The sequence below is a fragment of the Balearica regulorum genome, chromosome 5, assembly GCF_011004875.1.
Source record: "Balearica regulorum gibbericeps isolate bBalReg1 chromosome 5, bBalReg1.pri, whole genome shotgun sequence".
NCBI classification, from domain to species: domain Eukaryota; kingdom Metazoa; phylum Chordata; class Aves; order Gruiformes; family Gruidae; genus Balearica; species Balearica regulorum.
The window spans coordinates 60,154,864-60,176,756 of record NC_046188.1 but is presented as its reverse complement, the minus strand read 5'-3'; the positions used below and the strand labels follow the sequence as shown (position 1 = coordinate 60,176,756).

The following is a 21,893-nucleotide window of genomic DNA, read 5'->3' as shown; positions in this document are numbered from 1 at the left end:
AGAAAGGGATGGGATACAGCTCTTCTGTTCCCAAAGCAATATGAGAATATTGTAGAAAACATGATAGAAAATGTAGTAGTGATGTGGGGTTTCTTTAAAAATAAATTGCAATTTCTTTCAAAAAATTTTGAAGTGCTGTTACTTGAAAATATGCTAAAATAATTACAAATTAGCATTGCCTTTACAAGAGAGCGCACACTACCTGTTTCCGATTTGCTCAGGACTGAAGAATAGGAATAGCTTTGACTGACATAGTCATTGGTACAGCCAACAGAGCCTTCTCTTGGAAGAGGGCCTATAAATCTGTCTTGTGCACTGTCATCTGTTGTACCTGACTCGTCCTGAAAACAAATACAATGATTTTACACAAAAATTAAACAACAAATCTTTAATGAAGCACCTGCAAGTTTTACTACTTTCTCTCATGGCTAAGGAATCAATTTTGGTAGCGTATCACAAATTTTACAAAATTGCAAATATACAGTTGCTTGTGTAACTAATTCTGCCCTCCAAATTCCCAATCCCTTGAGAAATTGTTCTTTGCATTAATGCATACAAACGCCTTTAGAACACTGTACAATCAGATATAGTACTATAATGCATACAACAAGCAAGTTTGCAATTTAGCATCTCCTATGCCTCAAAGTTCAGCTCCTATGCACTGAAATACAGAATGAGATTTACTTGTTTTTTAGACACAAAAATTACAATTGAATATTCTTTCAGAATCACCCTCAAATTCTGATCTTGTGCACTTTTAAATGTGGGGGATTTCCCCCCCCTTTTCAGATGGTTAAGTTCACAACAAAGGCTAAGTAGGCCAGCATTATGCTGACATGAGAGCTGAGTAATAAATCTTAATATATCACTAGTCTATCCAATCCCTGATTTAAATAAACTGCAGCTGTGTTTATCCTTCACTGCATCATGTATTTGAGAAGCAGGAAATTTAAAAATATTTTGTTATGGCAGACAGTTGCTTCTAGCAATGCTGACAACTCCTCTTATGTATTTTTTTTTTCTTAAAGGTAAGTGTGCAGACAGGTAACTGCTGATACAGGATTGCCATTTCTGAGAATTCTGTCAGAGTGGCCTAATACTGCTTTCAAACACCAAGAGGAAAAGGATTAAGCATATGATTCAACCCTGTATTGTGACGACTTATCGCTAAACATGTCAAAGATTAATTATATAACCGTAGAAAATTACTCACAGCAAAGCATTACATAAATATTTGACAAACAGGAAAAGTGACAGCAAATCATTACTAATGGAATTGGTTCTACTCAGGAGAAACCTAGAAGTGTAAAATACTAGTCTAAAAGTCTGTGAGAAGGTTTCTGAAGAAGCTCACTGTATGAAATATACAGCCCAATTTTATTTCATTTTCCGATCTCATAAGAGTAATACATAGAACATACATTTCTCTCCCCCGCAACACTACAGCTCAGTAGCTGAGTGAAGATTTTACTTACCGGCATTATATGAGGCTGCTCACCATCTTTGTCTGTCAAATGCAGAAAGTTCTTCTTCCCTGGCTCAAAACCAGCATCAAGAATAGTTTTGTCACTGTTCTGATCTATTGGAATCTGCTAAAAAAAAACCAAACCACTTTTTAAAACAGATCTATACACAATTAACAGATTCTATCCAAGTACATTGTTTGAAATAGCTTCTGACACACTAAGATTGTGTAAACAAAACATCATTAATACCGAAAGAACTTGGGAACAGTTTTAAGAAACAGTGTAAAGTAAGTATTGCAGTACAGTTTAATACTTAAAAGTTGGTTAATCTATTCAGGAGTCAAGACACTGGTCTCCAAGTTTCTTGCAGAACATCAAACCATCTAGTGTCCTATATAGCTTGCATACATTTTTTGTAAAAGAAAAAAGTTCAGCAAGCATAAACATGACCTGAAATAAACTAACATCTATTTCTTAAGGAATCTTACAAACTTTTCTAGATCCATCTACAGAAATCATATTAGCTAAAACCAACACTGATTTACAGTAAAGCACAGAAGTCATATTAATCATAATTTTTTGCATTATAAATTCAAATAGGTATAAGCAACGTGGAAAGTCACTATTCAACATGCTTCTGTTGAGAAGAAAACATTTTCCAAACAAAACAACAGGAATCAGAGATTATCACTAATGATAATGAAAACTAGCGCTACATCTGAATGATCATTTTTGTTTAATGATTAAATACATGTATCAATTAAGAGCACATTTTATACATACAGTTTAGATATAACACAAAATAGAATTCTGACACCACTATTTTGATTTGGCTGTCGACTCTGGTACACCTACTACTAATTTTTACAGGACTTAAAATGAAAATTATGCAATACAGATAGCACTTTTCTATAACATAAAGATTTAAATATTTGCTATCAAGAGGAAACACAAGTCATTTTTGCCATACCGTATCAGTTACATTATCTCCATTCCCCCACATTAAATCAAAAGTTCCATTCACGTAGCCCACTTTTGAAGCCACGTCTTCAAACAGCCTTTTAAGTGGTGTGGAGGCTGGTAGGTTCAAAGTAACACGCTCATTCACTGTCTTGGAATTGGTGGTATCTTGTATTATACACAGCACCCTGGGTTCCTCAGCAGCACTTTCCACCTGAAATGACAGCAGGCAACAATTAATGAGTAAAGTTATGAACATTTTGGAGTTTAATTGAAAAATCAAAACATGAATTCACCAATAAAATGTGATATACTTTTACAACCTAAGGATCCTAAAACTGGACTTAATTTTTGAAAGCAGGCATAAGAAAGTTAAGAACCTTCCAGTTTTGGAAAACCTACGTAAAAACAAGCTCCATTTTTATAGAACAAGAAGGAATTTGGATGGGCGGATCACTGAGTAGAGATACTCTCAAGTTCTGCACAGAATTTCAGCCAGTAAGCAGATAGAAGACTGCTTCAAATCAGGAATAGACTTTTAAATCATCACTTCAAGCTCATATTTTGCTTTGACATGATCATAAATCCTGCTGAGGTACAAGTATACTTTTTATGATTTTTCAGAATGCAACCCAGATCTGCAAGTTTCTAAATAATCTTGGAAGCTGACTATTAAACAAAAAGTTTCATAATCAAGCCACCAACTTCCTTCTACTAAATCCACTGCTGAGTCTCAGGAGAAATTCTTCTGCCTGAACAGAGTAAGAAAATTAACATTGCCAAATGGCTACAAGACAAAGTAAAGAGATTTTTAAACAGCAACTTCAATACATCTGAAATCAGAAAAGTAACAATCTTGAACAGAAGTGGCAACGGAATAGTGATAAAATTTTATGGACCCAGGTAAGCCAAGAAAATGACATTTTCCCCCAACACTTTCCACAGAAACCACAGGAAGTCAAAGACCTAAGCACAATCAATTAATTCTCTCAATTATCCAAAGTTGTACAACAATAAGGAATAACTAATATTTAAATACAGGTCACACAAGAAAGCATCAGGTCAGTAAAAGGAATAATTAGTCCCCAAGGACTCAGCCTTTGCAACTTGTAACACACAAAAAGCATTAGCAATGCATGTCAGAGCACCCAAACCTCAGTCCATGGCTAAACCAGCAAAACGATACATGCAATGCTATCACAATTTTCAGCGGATAAAAACATTAGTTTTAGCGTGAACACAGTTCTCGCTATTTATTAACTGCCATGTCATAAGCATCTATTGGAGAATAAAGAACTACAAAGAAGATCTAAACAAGTTCAACATCCCTTGTATTTCTACACAACCAGCCTCACCACACAGATGACCACCAAAGCAGTATAGTCATTTATGAGACCCTTTTTAAAAGGTTTGGTGGTGTAAGAGGGAACAAAAACATTTTGGCTGATGCTGCATCCCTTCATTTTACGAAATTTCAAGTTCAGCTGACAGTCTTCACGCAACTATAAAATAAAACGTTAACTGACTGCAACGTCTATTCCTATCATCATCAGAAAAACATTGTCACAGAAGGGCAAATAAAACCACACTTCCTCCAATGTGTATTACATTAGTTTGCTCTAGACTTTTTCTTAAGACTTTAAAGTCCAATTTATCTAAGTTTATCAGATGTAATGTCCTGTGTGGAAATCTTCATTAATGTTATGTTCAAAAAGACTCAAGGCACTATTTCCAGCAAATCTGCAACACTTCATCTTCATACATTTATTCTTTACTGGAGAATTTTAGGTTTATGAACTACTTTCCAAGAAAAACTTTCCAGACAAAACTATTCCTGAAACATAAACCACACATTAGGAAAAGCACAATTTAGAAGTCAAAGTAATTTTGACATATTATATCCTCACTTTCATCCACAGAACCCACAGACACACACAGGGCGGTACTTGAGTAGACTGAAATTAAATTCCACCAATGATTACTTCTCCTGGGTTCTTTCCTTTAAATTTCCCAGCACAACTTCATTCTTCATTTTTTTGCTAAAGAATAAGCACACAATTTGCCTCTTTTATTGTGCTTGCAAAAGAGAATGAAGCTCCTTCAGTGGTCTACTTTCTTGATTTTTCTGGAAAAGATGAGCAACAGCTAAAACCCAACAAACTCATAAGATCAACCTTCACTTATGATCCAGATTCCCCAGCAATGGTAGACACTTGCTCTGGGTGGAAGCCCACTCTCCTCTATAAAACAGTGCAGAGAGGTTGAGGCATTTGCTACTATTCATTCAGCTTAATCTAGGAAAATGTCAGTTAACTCAGATTTAATGATACCCACAGTAATTTAGTACTGATCCTACAACTTGATCTACTACTGTATATGAGCACGTCAGGAATACAAGTTCACCACTGAAGACTCAATTCCTTGTCATCCTACTGCCTTTACGTAGCCAACACCTTAATTCCCCTCCCTTCTACACAGGATCAAACTCATCCTACTCACACTTTCCCACTATCTTTGATAGTGAATAAGTTGTGACTTACATTGGAGTTGCTACTGAAAATAGTCACAGTATCTGATAGATGGATATAACATTATGCAAACAAATTATAGAAGATTACAGAAGGTGTGCTGGTTCGGTTGCTGAATGTTCCATGCAGACAAATCCTCTCTTCCTTGTTCAGAGATGCAATTCTGACAGACTGAACTGGTTTAACTCAGGGTTAGTATAGCAAAGGATATTAAGCCATCATTTGTGCTGCCACTGCTTCAAGTTGTTCATAGTAAATAAAGAAAAAACCCTCAGTCCAACTCTATTCATGGCAAGCATTCACATATACCATCTGAACTATCAGATAACAACACAAACATCTTTGTGGCTACTATGAAAATAGTATAAAAGGCAATACTGTCCAGCAATAGGTCTCTAAACTGTTTTGACAGGCTGTTATCAAACTGCATCCACAAAGTAAACACAAAACTTAATTTTAATCATTATATAATCTGATATTACAACAGCTACACAATTACATTTTTTATGAAAAGCTACAGCAGGCCAAAAACCCACACACCAGTGTAAAAGCATATAAACACATACTCAGTTTGAAGCTTCTCCTATTAAGACTGCATTTAATATGTACATAATCTTTGTATTCAAGAACATGCACACAAAATTCAAAAGCTCATGCTCATGTTAAGAAATAAAAGCTACAGCATCATGCTGTTACTATTTATCTTGGTTATCATTTTATAAAGTTGCTTTCATCTGTCTACCTGTGAAAATTTCTTCTTCATTTCAGCAAAGATACTTTGTCTGCAACTCCAAAACATATCCTATAGTGTATAAAAACAAAATTAACAAGTCATAAGTCTTTAACATAGTACATTGACTTTCTTTATAAAGTCAGTTTTATAGTATAAGTAAATGATTGTTACCAAGTTCCTAACCACAATTCACAGAATAACTTTAAAAGGAATAGCCTCTAAATACTGTAACAAGTTCTCTAGTAGCATGACATTCAGCACACACTATTTTAACATTTAAATTATCATAAAGTGTTACAAAAAATGTTAGTTAAGTTGTAATACACAGACTACATTTCATAAAGTAAAAAACACAGGAAGTGGATAAGAAAATGTAAACAGCTCAAGATATAAATTCATACTAACAAATTCCTTCATTAAATTAAAAAAAGCCCTCCAGACATAGGTAAATGTTTTACCTCAAATGGCTCAAGTGCAAGATTAGCTTATAACCCTGTAATTCCATTTATTATTGCATTTATAAATTATGAAGCTATCCAGTTTCATATGAAACTGTTCCTTCATCCCTAAATTATTTCCTGTAGGAAAGTTTTTTATGAAAATGAACTCATTTTGAAGTATTCAGCTGAAAGTAACAGAGATGAAGTTCCTGACTTTTCTTATTCCCACTGCTCTTAAAGAAAGCCTGCCTTAGTATCTCTGTTGTACCAAAAATGCAACAATAAACATCACCTGTACATAACTGTTTTCTGAGTATGGACAAACATCAAATTAACTGGTTTCTGAATCTGAAGCATAGCACTTTGTATTCTTCCAGAAAGGAAAATCAGGAAGTGAGAATGAGGATGCTAATAACATCATTGCTCTTTTCTAAATTTCAACTGCGTCCTCAGTCAAGATTATCAAAACACAGAATACTAACATAATCTTTACTGACATACCCTATTTGCCACACCAAATGACCTACAAAAATAGACCAAATTAGAGCACTGCATTTAACTTCTCAGCAGGATGACGCATAAGGCAAGATTTCCCTCCTTGCATACAGAGAACTGAAATTCTAGTTCTGAAGTCTTAATAATCCAAGATTAGTAGTTGTATCTAGCAATTGTTTTCTTTACGCATCAGTTTTTAATTTCAGATTTAACAGATTTTTAAAAAATTCAAAAACCCAGAAAAAAACCCCACTAGAGTTTAAATGTTTTGTTGCTTACTAGTTTTACCTACTCTCAACTGAAAGTTACATACATTTTGCTGAAGTGACTTAAAGGTTAATAGAGTCCCCAAAGCCTAATTTTGAAACTGCTGATTTATAATGATAATCATCAGTATATTGTCCTGTGCTGAAGAGTTGAGTCTTTCAATTTTCCTCCCAACTGGTGTCTCCAAAGAGCTCTTACTTCAGCCTGAATTCCTTTTCTCCAGAGAGAGGCAAGTTAAGTCCAGTATACACAGGGCACATGTAATTTTTTAGTGTGCTATTTTACCTGGTGTGTGCAGTGGAGGGGGAGAGGGGGGGGACAGACTCCAAGCATTGCCTGAATCGGACAGAATTATCTATAGGTTGCTTCTTTTATAAGAATGCTCTAATGCTGGGTTCTCAGCTCTTGATTTCTCAGTAAAGGACTGCCGGAAGATATTTCATTCTAAAAAATTCTGAATGGCAAAAATTGATTTTCGATATTCCACGTAACACAAACAAATCAAATTTACAAATTCTACTGTTTTATCATGTTCAGGAATTTTAGAAGTAACTAAGAGCCTTCAGCTGCTCTGACAAATCACAAAATCACACAGATGTGTCAATCTTTCAAATGCAGCATTACCCACTTTTCAATTATTCACTCTACCACTGTGAATATATTTTATACTAATCCCTAGTTCAATTCTACATTTTACAGAAAAGCTCATTTCACCATGGAAATTTATGCTTTGAAGCACAGTTAAGAGAACAAAGATTGTACCATAAAGTTGCCTAAAGTTTACCCTGATAAAAATGACCCTGGAATTCACCAAACCAATTGTTTATTACACCTCACAAAATAGATGAGCATATTAACTACACAGGTCAGGGGTTTCAAACTAATATACACATGGTATTTACAGGTACCTACAAAAATATCCTACTGCCTATTCCTCAGAATAGGTAAGAGCAACTACTCAGATAGCAAGTATCCTCTACTTGTGAGAAATCCTCAAAGCTAGATGTTGCTACTTTGCCATACCATGACATAGTATGCATGCCACCAGTAGCTTAGTAAAATAAGCTGCAGACCCTCAATTGCATAAGCATCTAAAAAGGCAAATGCAAAGTGCATATGGCTACTTAAGGCTACAATTTAGGAAACCATCCTATTATTATTTTACCACAGAAGTCTTCTCAAGCTAATATTTTGGTCAATAAATATTTGAAATTGTAATTTCAAATGTTAACCTTTTAAAAACATTGAAACACTGACACTTTCATCCCAAGTCATTCCATCTTTTATACTCTTCCATTTCTAGAAAGGAGATCACATTCCCAAAACTGTAGGTAGAAAGTTTCTGACTATGTATTAGACCAGACTTCCAAAAGACTCTTTAAAATACAAACATGCAATCAACACACAGGTCTGATGTGGACATTCTAGAGCACCATTCTACATAAGCATTTATCCCATGTACCTTTCTAAAAAAATATATTGTCTTTTTTACATGAAAGATCTGCATCTGTAAGTTGCATGGCATAAAGCATATCGTAGCACTGAAGTAATTCAAGCTGTAATTCTGTATACATTAACAAAGGAAGCATTGGTATTAGTGCCATCTGTAAGACTGAGACATTACCTTTGACCATATAGGTTCTGTATTTGTTGAAAATAGAGGAACAAAAAAATTACTGTGTTACTAGATCTGTCAAAACAATATTTAAATGTAAAACTGTAGTGGTTTTAACATTGCATTTAGATGTGGCTTGCTATTTTTCAGCTTTGAAACACTGAGTTCATTAAAATTCTATAGCAGCATTTTACTAACCTCATGAGGACCAACCAATACAAATACAGACTATTTTTCAAATGACAGAAGATTCTCACAACATTTTAACTCCTGTCAGTTCTTTTTAAAAAATTGTTTTCAGAAATTGAAAACTCAAACTTCCTGTAGATTCTACCCAATGTTTCCAAATGCCAATATATCCAACAGGCAAAAACATTGACAGCATGAATCAGTAAGTAAAATCACAAGTTTCAGGTCAAGAGTTTAAGTAACAGATGTGTGATGTTTGACTGCCAAGTTAATGGCCTATTGAGACTTAAAGTGATCACCAGTAGAGAAGTTCCTACATTTCCACACCCTATAAATAATTCTCACAAATCACTGCAATAGAGGAAAGAAAGAGATCAGTAGCGAGTGGCGATGGCAGACATCGTGCTTACATTCACAAAATGACTCGGATGATTAAGCCTAAGACAGCAATTCCCAAACTTCATGTAGCTTCAGCAACTTAAGATGCCCCTATGAAATGCACACAAGTGACTACTGTCTATCACATTAGTGCTGGTCAAACTTTACAGTGTACATTCCAAGTTTGTGTAACTGATTGGGTGCGCATTTCCAGCAATTACAGGTATAAAAGTGAAATTCGGTAGCTTTAGTCACAAAAAAGTGACTTCTCATTTTACATCTCAAGTATCATCGCATAGAAACATTCGGACATTAATTACAGTTCAACTGAGCAGAAGTTTGTTTCAACTCTCAGCAATGACAAATCCCTACCAAATCAGCTCCTTGTGAAACCACAACCATATTTCAGGAATTCCTTCGCCTATTCCAACTCACTGAACATCACACTGGATACCTGCTGACAGCATTGCATTCTGCACAAAATATGAAGACCAAAGCCCTTTCAAATATATAGCGAGTAAGGGGAGAATAATCAGAGAGCTAGGTTACTGTCTCCACTCTAAAAACTCTTTACCCTGTGCATTTTGAACTATGGACCTCAGAAAGTCCTTACAGCCCACAACTCCTTTCTCCCCGCAACCAGGCTAGTTGCACTCCATGCTTTTCCCAGCTCCAAAAAAAAAAAAAAAAAAAAAGCTTTTTCAAATGCCAGCTTCCCTGATATAGCCAGGTGAGCAGGTCATTCCTCTGGCAAGTAAAAAAAGGGACAATAAAAGTCCTTGAAATGAGCAGGTGGTCTCCATCACTTTGGACACTGCTGTAGTTATTAAGAGAAAAGAGAAATCAGACTCACATTTGGCTTTATTTTAGAGGGAAGAAGTAACTTTTTTTAAATACCCTAATTCTGTCAGAGCATTACAAGCTGTTCCTCAACACAGGTGCCTCGCTGCAGCCAAGTTTAAGTTAATGAGGGAACAGTGCACTTAGAATTCTGTTACAAATGCCTGAACAAAAACACGTTTTACAAAGAAGTATTTCATAGTACACTTGTGGCAAACTGAATACACTTCTTCTAAACACTGATCCCAGGAGGTCTCAAACAGAATAATTTTGAGCTGTTAACTTGATATATCTCATGTTGGAATGTTTCCCAAGGCAAAATAATCCTGTACAACCTTTAGACACAAGCACTTAATTTTGAATGTGGTTGACTGACTTTACGATATCAGGTTTGTGAGTACCTGAATAACATTTTATCCTCAACTTGAAATTCTTCATTACACCTGGAGAAACTTCAGGCAAAATCCAACAACTGTGCTTTGAAGCTAGTGAAACTAAACAGAAGCTTTCTGTCCCATTACTAGTGAGGAAAAAATTACTTCACACTGAGCCTAAAATACCATCCACAATCAAGAATATATACCCTGATTCTGACAGCTTTCCTAATCATTGAACCTCCCTTTTTTTTTCTCCAGGATGGGATATCAAGGAATCACAAGACTTAGGGAAGCCTTTTCAGTCTACCCTCTTGACTAGGAACACAACTGGAACATAGGAAGGAAAACTACTAAAAGGGTGTGTACTGGGCCTGGCTGGGGTAGAGGTAATTTTCTGTGTTGTGTTTTAGATTTGTGACTGAAGAAATACTGATAACACAATAATGTTTTAACTCACACTGAACAGTGTTCACACAGCATGAAGGCCTTCTCCAATTCTTACTCTGCCTCCACCCAGTGAATAGATTAGGGGTGAACAGGAGGCTGGGAGGAGACACAACCAGGCAGATGACCCAAACTAACCACAGAGACATTCCATGCCATGTAATGCCATGCTCAGCAAAAGGGAAAAGAGGGGGTGTAGTTAGGTTCCATCTTTGCTTGGGAATTGGCTGGGCACCGGTCTACCCATAGGACATGGTGAGTGATTGCCTTTGCATCCCTTGTTTTGGTTTGTTTTTTTTTCCCCCTCTTCTCTTCCACTTACAAAACTTTTTTATCTTGACCTCCAAGTTTTCTTGCTTTTACTCTCCCTTTCCTCCTCCTCTGTCCCACTGGGGGTGAGAAGTGAGCAAGGAGCTGCATGCTGCTCAGCTACCAATCAGGGCTAACACACAACAGGGTGATTTAAAAAAAAAAAATCTTGAAAGTGATATCATTATTGGTTTAATTTAGCATAACTGATATATGGCTTTATTTTTTGTTTGTGTTTTTATCCTCATTGCTTACCAACTTTTAATACATATCCACCACTGCTGGATCACAAAGATTTCAAATAACTTCCCCATCCCTACAATTAGTTAGGGAGACTTCAAAGACAGTGCAAGGAACAGAGAGTCAAAAATTGACAAAATATTTTAGAAAATTAATAGAGTAGAAATCTGGGACTCTCAAAACCCATACAGGCTAGCCCAGTTATGATCCCCATTACAAAGCCTGAATTCCAATTTCAACCTCATGAACCCTAATCTATTTCAGTTCAAACAAGCTGCTTTACTCTTTCACTTAAAAACATTTGCAGCATTGTGTCCTTGGTTATACCATTTTCCTCTACTTCAATCCATGGTATTTAGCTATGCTTTCTTCTCATAGTATTTGATATACTTTAAAAGAATGAAATTGATGCCTGCATGAAATAACTCATTAAGACCACCGCAAGTACAAAATAATTATGGTAGCCCTGTACAATAATATGAACATACCCATCTATTTTGGAAACTTAACGCATAAGACCTTCCTGAATTTACAGTGCACTAAAACACATCACATGTATATGGCAGCCTAAAAGCTTCAAACACAGCAACGCTTCATTTACACAAGGAGTTAAGGCTTGACTAGCTGCAACTGCTGCCAGAAGAAGCAGTCTTGTTCCCACCTGCTTATTTCCACCCCCACACCGTCCCCTTTCTCGTGCTGGTACAAATGGTCATGTAGCTACATGTTGAGCAGGCTCAGATAGCTAATTCTTCTTAAAATTAATCATTTCTGGTTGATTTTTCAGTGGGTTAGCTTTAACCTGAGTCAGCTCTCTAGCTTCTCAACAGAATCCTTAACTCTCCTGGAGAAGGATCGAGTGATATAATGGTATCAGCAGAGCAGTAGTAGCAGTATTTTAAATGCAGGTATTATACGTAATACTAAACACCAACACCACCTGGGCATAACGCAAGTTTCTTCAGTATTCTGAAAGATTGAAATGACACACTCCATCCCTAGGCATGAGTCTCTCTAAAGGCCAGTGCTGCTCACAGGACAAGAGGAGTAACTCCCCTTTCTATCCTGAATGGCCTAGAAGAGCAAAAAGCATCGTTACTGCAGCCATCCTATTGCTTTCACTTTCACCCCATGCTTACTGTGTTTTCCAGCCTGCTACAGATACAGGGTAACTGCTGGGGATCATGGAAGAAGGCTGGAGCCATACTGAGACTAATGGCTCTGGCTAAGGGAACCCTAAGAATGCTTTCCTACGGTGGATGACTCAACACAGAAAGAGAAGAGGTACAAAACAAAATTCTGTAGCATGGCCTCTGTGACCTTGTTCCTTTTTGAAAAAGGGGTACATGTTTTACTCTTTGCCTCATGTAGATTATGGATTCATTTGTTGTTTTCAAAGACCGTCTCCTAAAAATGCTTCTCTAGTAACAAAATTTTAATTAAAACAAATTTAACCAAAGTGTTTGCCACCTCACTGAAACAAAATTGCATGCCAATGGACAAATTATTCTTGTAATACATACACCCTTCAAAGTCTAATACTTCCAACTTTCTAAATATGTGCAAAAGTAACACTGCACCTCAGAAATAAAGAGTATTTGAATACGAAGTTAGCATTTACCTTTGAGAGTTTGTTCCTACTATTGTGGATTACTGGGTCATTTGTAAAAAGCATTTATGAAAGACTAGAAATGACAACCAGAAAAAGTTGATATGGCGCCAGAGATAAGTACATGTATTCAGGGGGTTCAAAAGGCTATAGAAAAGGATATGGGGGAAGGTATGTGTCTGGGGACAGCTGAACAAGAGATGAAAACATTTACTTTTCAGTTCTATAGAGGCTATTTTCCATCTAAGTTCTGTATTTTAAAAGACTTTAAACATGTCTTAAGAACGTCTTGAGGAAACAGTCATCTTATGCTTATCTCCTAATGGTCTTTTAAACATGGTAAATTAAGGTGATTCGAGATTAATTACTTCCCTTAAAAGTCATAGCAATTGTCAATAAGGAAAGAGTACAAATATTTCCTGGTCATGCCTACAATCACACAAGAACTCTAACAAAGTTTCCTGTTACTAAATTAAGGAAATGAAGAGGTAACAAAGAATACATCCAAAGTAGTAACAGACTGAGTTTTAAAATCTAAATAATTTAGCCACTGGACACTGAGTATTTCACACTCTTATTCTTAAAGGTTATAATTTCAACTGATCATATTTTCTTTCATCCTATAACCCTGAATTGTTTAGTTTCCAAGGGTTTTTGTAACCAGACTAATCGTGAAAATTAAATGTAAATTAAATTCTATAGATTTGCAAACTGTCACCTTCTATACATTCATTACAATACAAACTTTACATTCAGATCTGAAATAGCCTCATCTTTTGTTTGCATCTTGTCTCCACCTTCTTAATCACCATGCTCCTTGTTTTTCCTTCAAAAAAAATCTGAAAAAAGGGGGTGCAAGAACATCACAAGATACCTATTACCGTTTTATATATTAACCTATAATCACATCATTTGTTTCCTATGGAGGGTCACAGAAACAGTGGATATGCTTTTACACTTGCTCTCCATTCTTTCAAGTACAGAACTACCATGAACTTTATTGAAACATTTTCCTATGCTGCTAATATTCTAAAGGACTTTCTGCTGGACTGAGTTACAAATGCAACATTAGCATAAAACCAAATCAGAGTCTGAGCAAAAATAATAAGAGTTCTCTCTTTAGACAACTTTGAAATGAAGGTTTACTTCACTATAGAATCACCAACAGACATGTAGGCTAAAAAATGAAATTTTTGTAGAGTTTAGAGATTAAAAGATGTGAATACAGGGATAATTTTTAACTCTTTAATAGCTCTCTAATATTTAACTGTCCACCTGGCGCTAGGGAAGGATAAAGAGAAGCTAAACAGCAAGGTGGGTCAGCAGGGATTCTTTGTGTAGTTCTCTAGCAATATTGTACAGAACGAAGGATAATAATTAAGAACGTAAGCACCCATGAAGCACAGACATAAACCACCTGCTACCACTACCACGAAGGGCTCCAGGGAGAACATGGAACTCTGACACACAATGTCTCCACAGAAGGTGTAGATACAATGTACGTACAAGGAAGGACCTAGATGATTTTTTCTATATATTAACTGATGAAAATACTTTATTTACAAAAACCAGGCACTGCAAGTTGTTATACCTGCTATTTTTTTCTTTTCCTTCAGTCATTTTTACTGATCTGAACACAATACCTATGCAAATCAATAAACATATCTGCCTTCCATTCCTTTAGCTCCTGCAGTACTCTGCCAGACTTCTTCAAAAAACCACTATTTACATCTGTTTTCAGATATTATTTGCAGTGAAAACTTTCACAGTATATCAAGTATATTTCTCACACAGCTTCAAAATTACAACATTCATCAATCCTATGGAATTCATATGTGCTTTCTCATGTTACTTAAAAGGCCTTCATCACATGCAGTTATTGAGAAGATATACCTGAACTGCAGCACAATAACCAGTTCTAAGCTCTCCACAGAACTACCGATCTAAAAATAATCTGTTGTCATTTTTCAGAAGCACCTAAAGCATCCCTGTGGTCACAATCTCATAGATTAAATTCAATCAAGTGATTTTTACCAATTTTACCCCTTAATTTTTTTAGAACATGGCCAGCATATCCTTTTTATAAGTTATTTTATCTGCCAATGCTGCGCAAGACCATTTGTTCAGTGCAAGCTGATTATATGCCCAACATTGCGAAAAGCAAAGAAAATACCACACGCTTCAGTGACTTACACTGTTATCAAGTTGGTTGTCATTTTATCAGAAGCTTACAAAAATTTTTTAAAAACATACTAGTATTTTCGATTATCAGTTCTTTAGTTATAGTGGCATTGTTTTGAGAATACTTTGTTCAATACAAGAAAATTAAAATGCTCAACAGGCAGCTCACCTGAACGTATACCATGTTAATTCTCAGAGGGATAAAATGTAAAATATCAGCTTTAAGTGTTCACAAAAGAAATCAAAAACTTTTTCAAACTGAATAAAAAGACTGAATATATTTATGTAACTCAATCACTCAGTTTTCTAGAGACATAACTTTCACACTTAGTTTCTTACATAAACCCCAATATATTTTCAAATATAACAAAACAAGTAGAACTGTGACTGGATATATGAACATCTGTTTATATTTTAGTGCATTACTGTACCAAGTTTAGTGTACTGGGAAAAAGGTTTAAAATAATACCTTCCCCTCCTTCCTCTCCTCACCCCACTTTAATTCTGACAAGACTACAACATGCAAGTCAAAGTAATACAAAGTCAAGGTATGGGTCTATTTCAGTAAGCATCCGCAAGTTCTAATCTTATATTAATATCAATGCATTCTATCAGCAAAAGAAAGTTGGCTGATAATGACTTTCATCAGTATTTGTGTGGTAGGAAAATTCATATTTTAAAACTATGACACAACGCCACACTGCTCTAAATCCACAGGTGCTTAGGTTTTAAAAACAGAAAATAGAATTAGCAGACTTTATTTAAAAGTGGCAACAAAAAGAACTAGACACTTTTTCACTGTATACTGAAATTCTGAGGTCAAGACAGACAGTATAGAATGTAACACTGACAGATCTTTAAAATACTCTCTGCCACCAAATAACTACTTCACATCTTAGGAAAAAGTTCATTACTAGTTTGAGGAAACAGGGCGCAGCTGAACAAAAAATTTTAAGGATTGTACTTATACTACTGTACTTATTTGATTTAGCAATTTTAATCACCAGTGACCCATAAAACACTAGAGAAAACTGCATTTCTTGTTCGTGGTGATGTTCAAAATGTATTACCACAGAAAAAAAATTTTAAAAATGAAAGTGGTATGTTATTTAGTTGTCAGATTATTCTACTGAGTAATAACTTCAGCTACAGCATTTAAAGACTGAGGTAGTTGGTACCTCTTAGGCAAAAACTTTTCATCAGATGATCTCGAGAGATAATTTTCCTAATCATCTTTCTCACACTCCAGATTAAATACCCAGATGTATATAGCAAGGGAAACCAAGCTGTGACTGAGAAATCCAGTGGCTGAACTAAGCAGGGAAAGATCGTCCATTCTTCTCTCATGCCTTATTCACCAAACTAAATTACTACCTGGATATCATTCATAAAGTGCCTGTTTGCAATAACAAATGACTTAGTGAAATTCTGTGTGGATTTTCTGTTTGTTTCTTAAATTTGATTTCCAGAGTGTCTGCTCAGTCAATGAAGTAGTCAGTTTCTCTATTTGTCAGAATCATACCTTTATGTTTTACAACAGAGCACACCAGAAGAAAAGCAGGAAAACCTGATATATTACACAAGCCATAACCAATTGTAGAATCTCTTAATACACAGGAATGAAAGAAGGATGGCACCAGTACTGAAAAGAACAACATCCCTTTACTAAACAGAATTGCAAAATACCTTAATCAGACTCCTGCCCTTCTAATGAAGAGGTTAAGGCGATACCCATCAAGAAACATATTTTATTTGTTCAATGCAGATGATTAAAATGGATTCGTTACTGTAGGGATGAAAAGACTCACACTAGTTAGCCAAGAACTCACACTACCTTCTTTAATGGCAGCAGGTACAAAGCATATATATATTTATTCTGACAGGTGTACTTTGGACAGTTCATGCTGGAACATGTTGAGAAAGTATCAGCGCAGCACTCAATTAGTGGCACAGACACTTCACCTCATAGTAGAACATATTTTTTATATTCCAACCAATTCTTTTTATATTCTGACCAATTCTGGGCAATATTCACTAAGTCCTGATGCATCTTGATTTTCAAGAAAAGCCTTAGTAAAGTTTACTTACATTACCAGTAAACAAACACATGCATCTAACTTTCTCATCAACTGTGTGGATTAGAGTATTTTATTATTTTCTATTTGAGGTAGATGTGCCCAAAGTAAGTTTCAGGTCTACTTTTCCTCTCAGAAACACTGAAAACTGTATAAGTGTTTTCCTTTCTAATGGCACCATTCTCTACTTATTTCCATTATTATCTTACTTATACTATTTCCCCTTCCTCCCCAGGAGGAGAGTCTAGTTTAACTAGACTCACAGGGAAAAAACTGACACCTAAGAACAACGCGATTTTTAAAGAACATGCTTAGTATTTACTACCAGGGTGCAGTAATGTCCTGTATGGTACTCAAGGCCTTCTGTATTATTGGATATAAAAGATAACTAAATTGAATGACTTATCTTTCAGATGAAGAGAGAAAAGTGATTGAGGACTGGAAGGAAAAGGAACATGGACCAGTTCACACTGAATCCCAGAGCTAGCGAACAGGGATTCTCATTGCCCCCACCATAAGGAATTACTGGTCACACAACTACAGGAACAGTTGGGAAAGCTTTAGGCAGTGGTAGGGATGCAAGAACAAATTTACTAAATGCCTGTATAACTTGGGCAAAAATCTTGATATAAAAAGAAATCCCAACACTGGGTTATGAGAAAATGCTTTAATACATCTGCTCCAAATGAAAAAGAACTTCATGCCAAAGTTACGAGCAACAGAAAATAACAAGGCACTGACTAGCTGTACTTTAGAGATGTATCTGAACCTATGCAATGTCCAAAAGAAAAGTTTTCATGAGACTAAAAAGATATTCTAAGTGCAGCAGTGAACTACTAGTATTTTCTATCCATGAAAACATGCTATTACTCTTTACAAAACTAATGAAAAAAAATCATGCAATATACTGTTAGCATACATAGATATATACAAACAAAATTGAAGACTTACTAACAACCTAATACCCATCTTTCCATTCTTAAAACAGAGGCTGTTAGTGTTATAGATACCTCCTACTACCATGGCATCACATAAGCTTGTAGACAAGAACCAAAATCACATGTCTACAAGCTTATGCGATGTCATGGTAGATATGCGATTTTGGTTCTTGTCTACAAGCTTATGTGATGCCGTGGTAGATAAGAACCAAAATCCTTTTCCCGTCCACTCCTTTAGATGATTAGTCATTCCTCAGATTGGCCTAAAGCAAACAACATTATGTTTCTTCTTGCTCTTTTACGCTGGAACGCAAAGGAAAGATATGGCTGTGTACTCATCTTTAGCAGACATTGGTTCACATCCCAGTTTAATCCTTGAAACAGCACGAGACAGTGAGCTATACAAGCAATACCACTCAGCCCACTGAGAAGGGACAAAAAACATGAACCATAATCCTTTATCCACCCCTAAAGGGCAGAACTGCAACTCCAAACGATCTGCTTTCCCTCCAGCTGCTAATAATGGCATAATAGGAATATTTAGAAGGTTGTTGAGAACTCAGAGATCTGGAGAATTCTGCTTACCCATAACTCAGTGTTCTTTGCAATGAGACTACTAATGAATCTCAGAAGGACTTAAAGTGAATGCTGTAGCATAAGATTCGTTAAACTTCCTATCACTGAAATAAAAGTGAGGATATAATGAAAAACGTTGGAAAAGCTGAAGATAAACTTCTGTTACAAAGTATATATATGTATCTCCTGATAGGCTTAAATAGCTAATCCGTTTCATGCCTCAATTTGATTTTTCTTAAATTCTGTTCAGGTTCTTTTAGGTACAAAAAGCATAGGGTCACAATGAAGAACTTGAGAAAACTCGTTGAGAAAAAGCAACTCACACTAGCATTATCATTGTACAAAGTTTATAGATTTCACACTGTATGTTTAAGATATCCATATCTATAATACCATGTATTCATCTTCCCTTACCCACACTTCCCCTCTCCACAGATAAAAGTGCATTCAAAATCCTAGTCCAATGAGTCAGTTAAAAATACACATCTGAATCATATGTATATTCTGAATACAACTTTAAAGCCAACAGGGATACTATTAATACATATAACTCAAGAAACAGCCTCAGCTAGCTGCTTTTATTAATCACCTTGTCTGTTCCAGTTAACTACAACTAATGCCACAAGGTTTCTCCTGCCAGTCTCCTTTATCTCTATGTTTGTTTATTTTTAAAATGAAATATTTAAGTGTACTAGCTACTATCTTCTATCCCTGGTCTTACGTTTTTGGAGATGATATTTTTTTTTTTCAAAGCAAATATTTAAGCACACTAGCTACTACACTCCATCCCTTGTTTGAAGTTTCCGGAGATTTCTCTTTCCTGTAAAAAGGATTTAACATAGTCCTTTAAACCCTAGGATTTTAAGGAAGCAAACAAGAAGTAAATTTTACCTTTGTCCTACATACATCCTATACTTACCTGTACAATTGTATGCACAAAAATTTGTTCCCAAAATTCAGTATTGGTATTTGTTTCACCCTTATGCTCAAGGATAGCATTTAAGGATCATGCCCTCTTTTTGCTAAACTCTAAAAAAATTTAAGTTCTTGCCTTGCAAAGCTTCCTACAAGACAACATGATGGAACAGGCAGATATAGCAAACCACTGACATCTGATGAAAAACAACAGCAAGACTTTGAGTAATTTATCAGAACAGAAAAACTGTCAGAAAAGTTGGCTGAAGAGGTAAGCGTAGCTGCTCATGAAAAAGTTTCTGCTAATGCTAGTCTATGAATAATTGCTTCCAAACGCTTCACGCCATCACTCGAAGACTCCTTCCCCTGAACAGTATCGCTCTTACTTGACACGTGTCATTTGCCTATCGCTGCAGGACAGAGGCTTAGTCTTCCTCTTTCACGCAGCCTCTTATCTTTAGCCTACAGCCCAAAACAAGTCTTCTCCCTTCCTCCTGCAGCACAGAAGCTACGAGGGGCCCACAGTAAAGGAAACTCAATCCACTGCTGAGCCGGGCCACATTTTCTCGGGCACCCACCGCAGGCACTACCGCCCGTTTTCTGCAGCGCTCCGTACCGGCGCCGGGGAGGTACGGAGCCGCCCCACAAACTCGGCAGCGGCGCCCCGGCTGCCATTTCACACGCCGGCCCCTTTCCCCCAACCGGGGACGCCCTCGGGCACTCAGAGACCCGCCTCGCCGGCGAGGCCTACTCTGTCCTCTGCCCCCTCAGCTCAGGGCCCTCACCCCGAGCCGCCGCTCGCCCTCAGCCCAGCCGGCAGGCTGCCCTCCCGGAGGACTGCGCACAAGACCTCTGACACGGGGAGCGGCCCGGCCCGCGGCCGAGCGCAGGCGCCGCCGGCCCGGCCCCAGCCCCAGCCCCGCCGCCACGCAGGCCGGCCTCCCCGCATACCGCGACACAGACAGGTGCAACTCTCCGGCCGCCTCCGGGGCCATGCACAGCACAGGCTCTGCCCCGGCCTCCTCCTGCCCACAAGGAAAAGCCTCCCCTTCCCCCCCGCCCCGCGCCCCACCATTAACCCCCGGCCCGCTGCCCCGCGGGCCAAGGGCTGCCCGGCCCCCTCACAAAGACGAGCCCTCCCTCCCGCCGGGCCTCGCACCGAGACAGCGAAACCGAGCCAGGCCGGGCCGGGCCTCCACCGCCCCCCACTCGGCCGGCCCCTGCACGCCGGGCCTCTCGCACGCCACAGGGACCGTCACAGCCTCCCCCTCCGGCGCCTAACCCAAGGTTCCCCCACCCCGACCCCGCTCTACCTCACCTCTTTGGGGACGAGCTGGTTCTCCTCGCTGGGCACCATGGCCGGTGGCGCGGCGGCTGGGCCCGCAGCAGGCTGAGCGTCGTCGTCAGCAGCGGGAGGCGGAGGGACGCCAGAGGCTCATCCTCCTCCCCCGCCACCGCCCCACCAGCCGGCGAGGGCAGCGCCGCAGCCCCCGCCCTCTCCACCAGCACCAATCAATGGGGAAAATGGCCGCCGCCGCTCTCGCGAGAGCCGACCCGACCCGAGGCGGTGAGGGCGCGTCTTGCTGTTGCGCTCCTTTTCCCCTCGGCAGTGCGGCCTGCTGTGCGCGGCGGCCCTTGGCGTGTTCCCCCGCCCAGCTCAAGCGCGCGGTTGTCGACTAAGTACGAGGCGGAGAAGCAACGTACAACCCCTCGCAGGCGGCCGGGGCTCAGCCACGATTCCCGTTGTCCCTCCCGTGTCCTGCGCTCACGGGCCGTCAATGGCGCTCGGCTGTCGCCATCCCCCGCCCCCCCCACGTTAACCTGCCCCAGAGAGCAGCGGCGGGAAATCTCCGTGGGGAGGCCGGCACGGGCCTCAGAGCAGGGCGAGTGCGGGAGGACGGGCCACTTGTACGCACTGTTTTCTCCTCAGCCCGTCCGTGCCGGTGTGGGGTGTCCCCTCTGCACCGCGGGGCCTCCGGGCTTGTGGCAGAGAGAGTAACAAGTAGCTAAAATTACGTTGCACCAAGTAATTGAGGAAGCAGTGTATCTAGAGGATATGGTCTGCAGGTACGGGAGAAAGCTTATACGGGCCTCCCGTGGGCGTGGGGGCCTTCCCCCGGTCATAAGAGCAGGCTCGCCATCGGGGCTATTGGTGTGCTGGGCCTCTGTTCTGAGGTAACACGAGGTATAGGAGCCAGCAAGCTTCCTATGCTATGAAGGTCTGCTTTGTTCCACAGCTGCTGTATTGCCGGTGAGGGGTCCTTGTCAGAGTTAGTGGACACGGTTTGCAGTTTCCATTTGTTTTACTTGGTTTTTTT

General features: G+C 38.6%; 1 protein-coding gene across 7 annotated transcripts in view; it reads right to left on the bottom strand.

The window, feature by feature from the left end:
- Positions 1-21,051, bottom strand: part of USP47 (ubiquitin specific peptidase 47) — a 57,683-nt gene extending 36,632 nt beyond the window's left edge. For 2 of the 7 annotated variants that reach the window (XM_075755198.1, XM_075755199.1), the window contains exons 1-4: positions 20,894-21,050; positions 2,437-2,640; positions 1,476-1,589; positions 203-341 (exon numbers count right to left, since the gene is read on the bottom strand). In XM_075755198.1, coding sequence (XP_075611313.1) covers positions 203-341; positions 1,476-1,589; positions 2,437-2,640; positions 20,894-20,932 — 496 coding nt within the window. In that variant the 5' untranslated portion in view covers positions 20,933-21,050. Of the gene's footprint in view, positions 1-202; positions 342-1,475; positions 1,593-2,436; positions 2,641-5,696; positions 5,757-20,893 lie in introns of all 7 variants that reach the window. The other 5 variants (XM_075755194.1, XM_075755196.1, XM_075755192.1 and 2 more) reach the window with 5 other exon arrangements.
- Between the last annotated feature and the right edge of the window lie 842 nt (positions 21,052-21,893).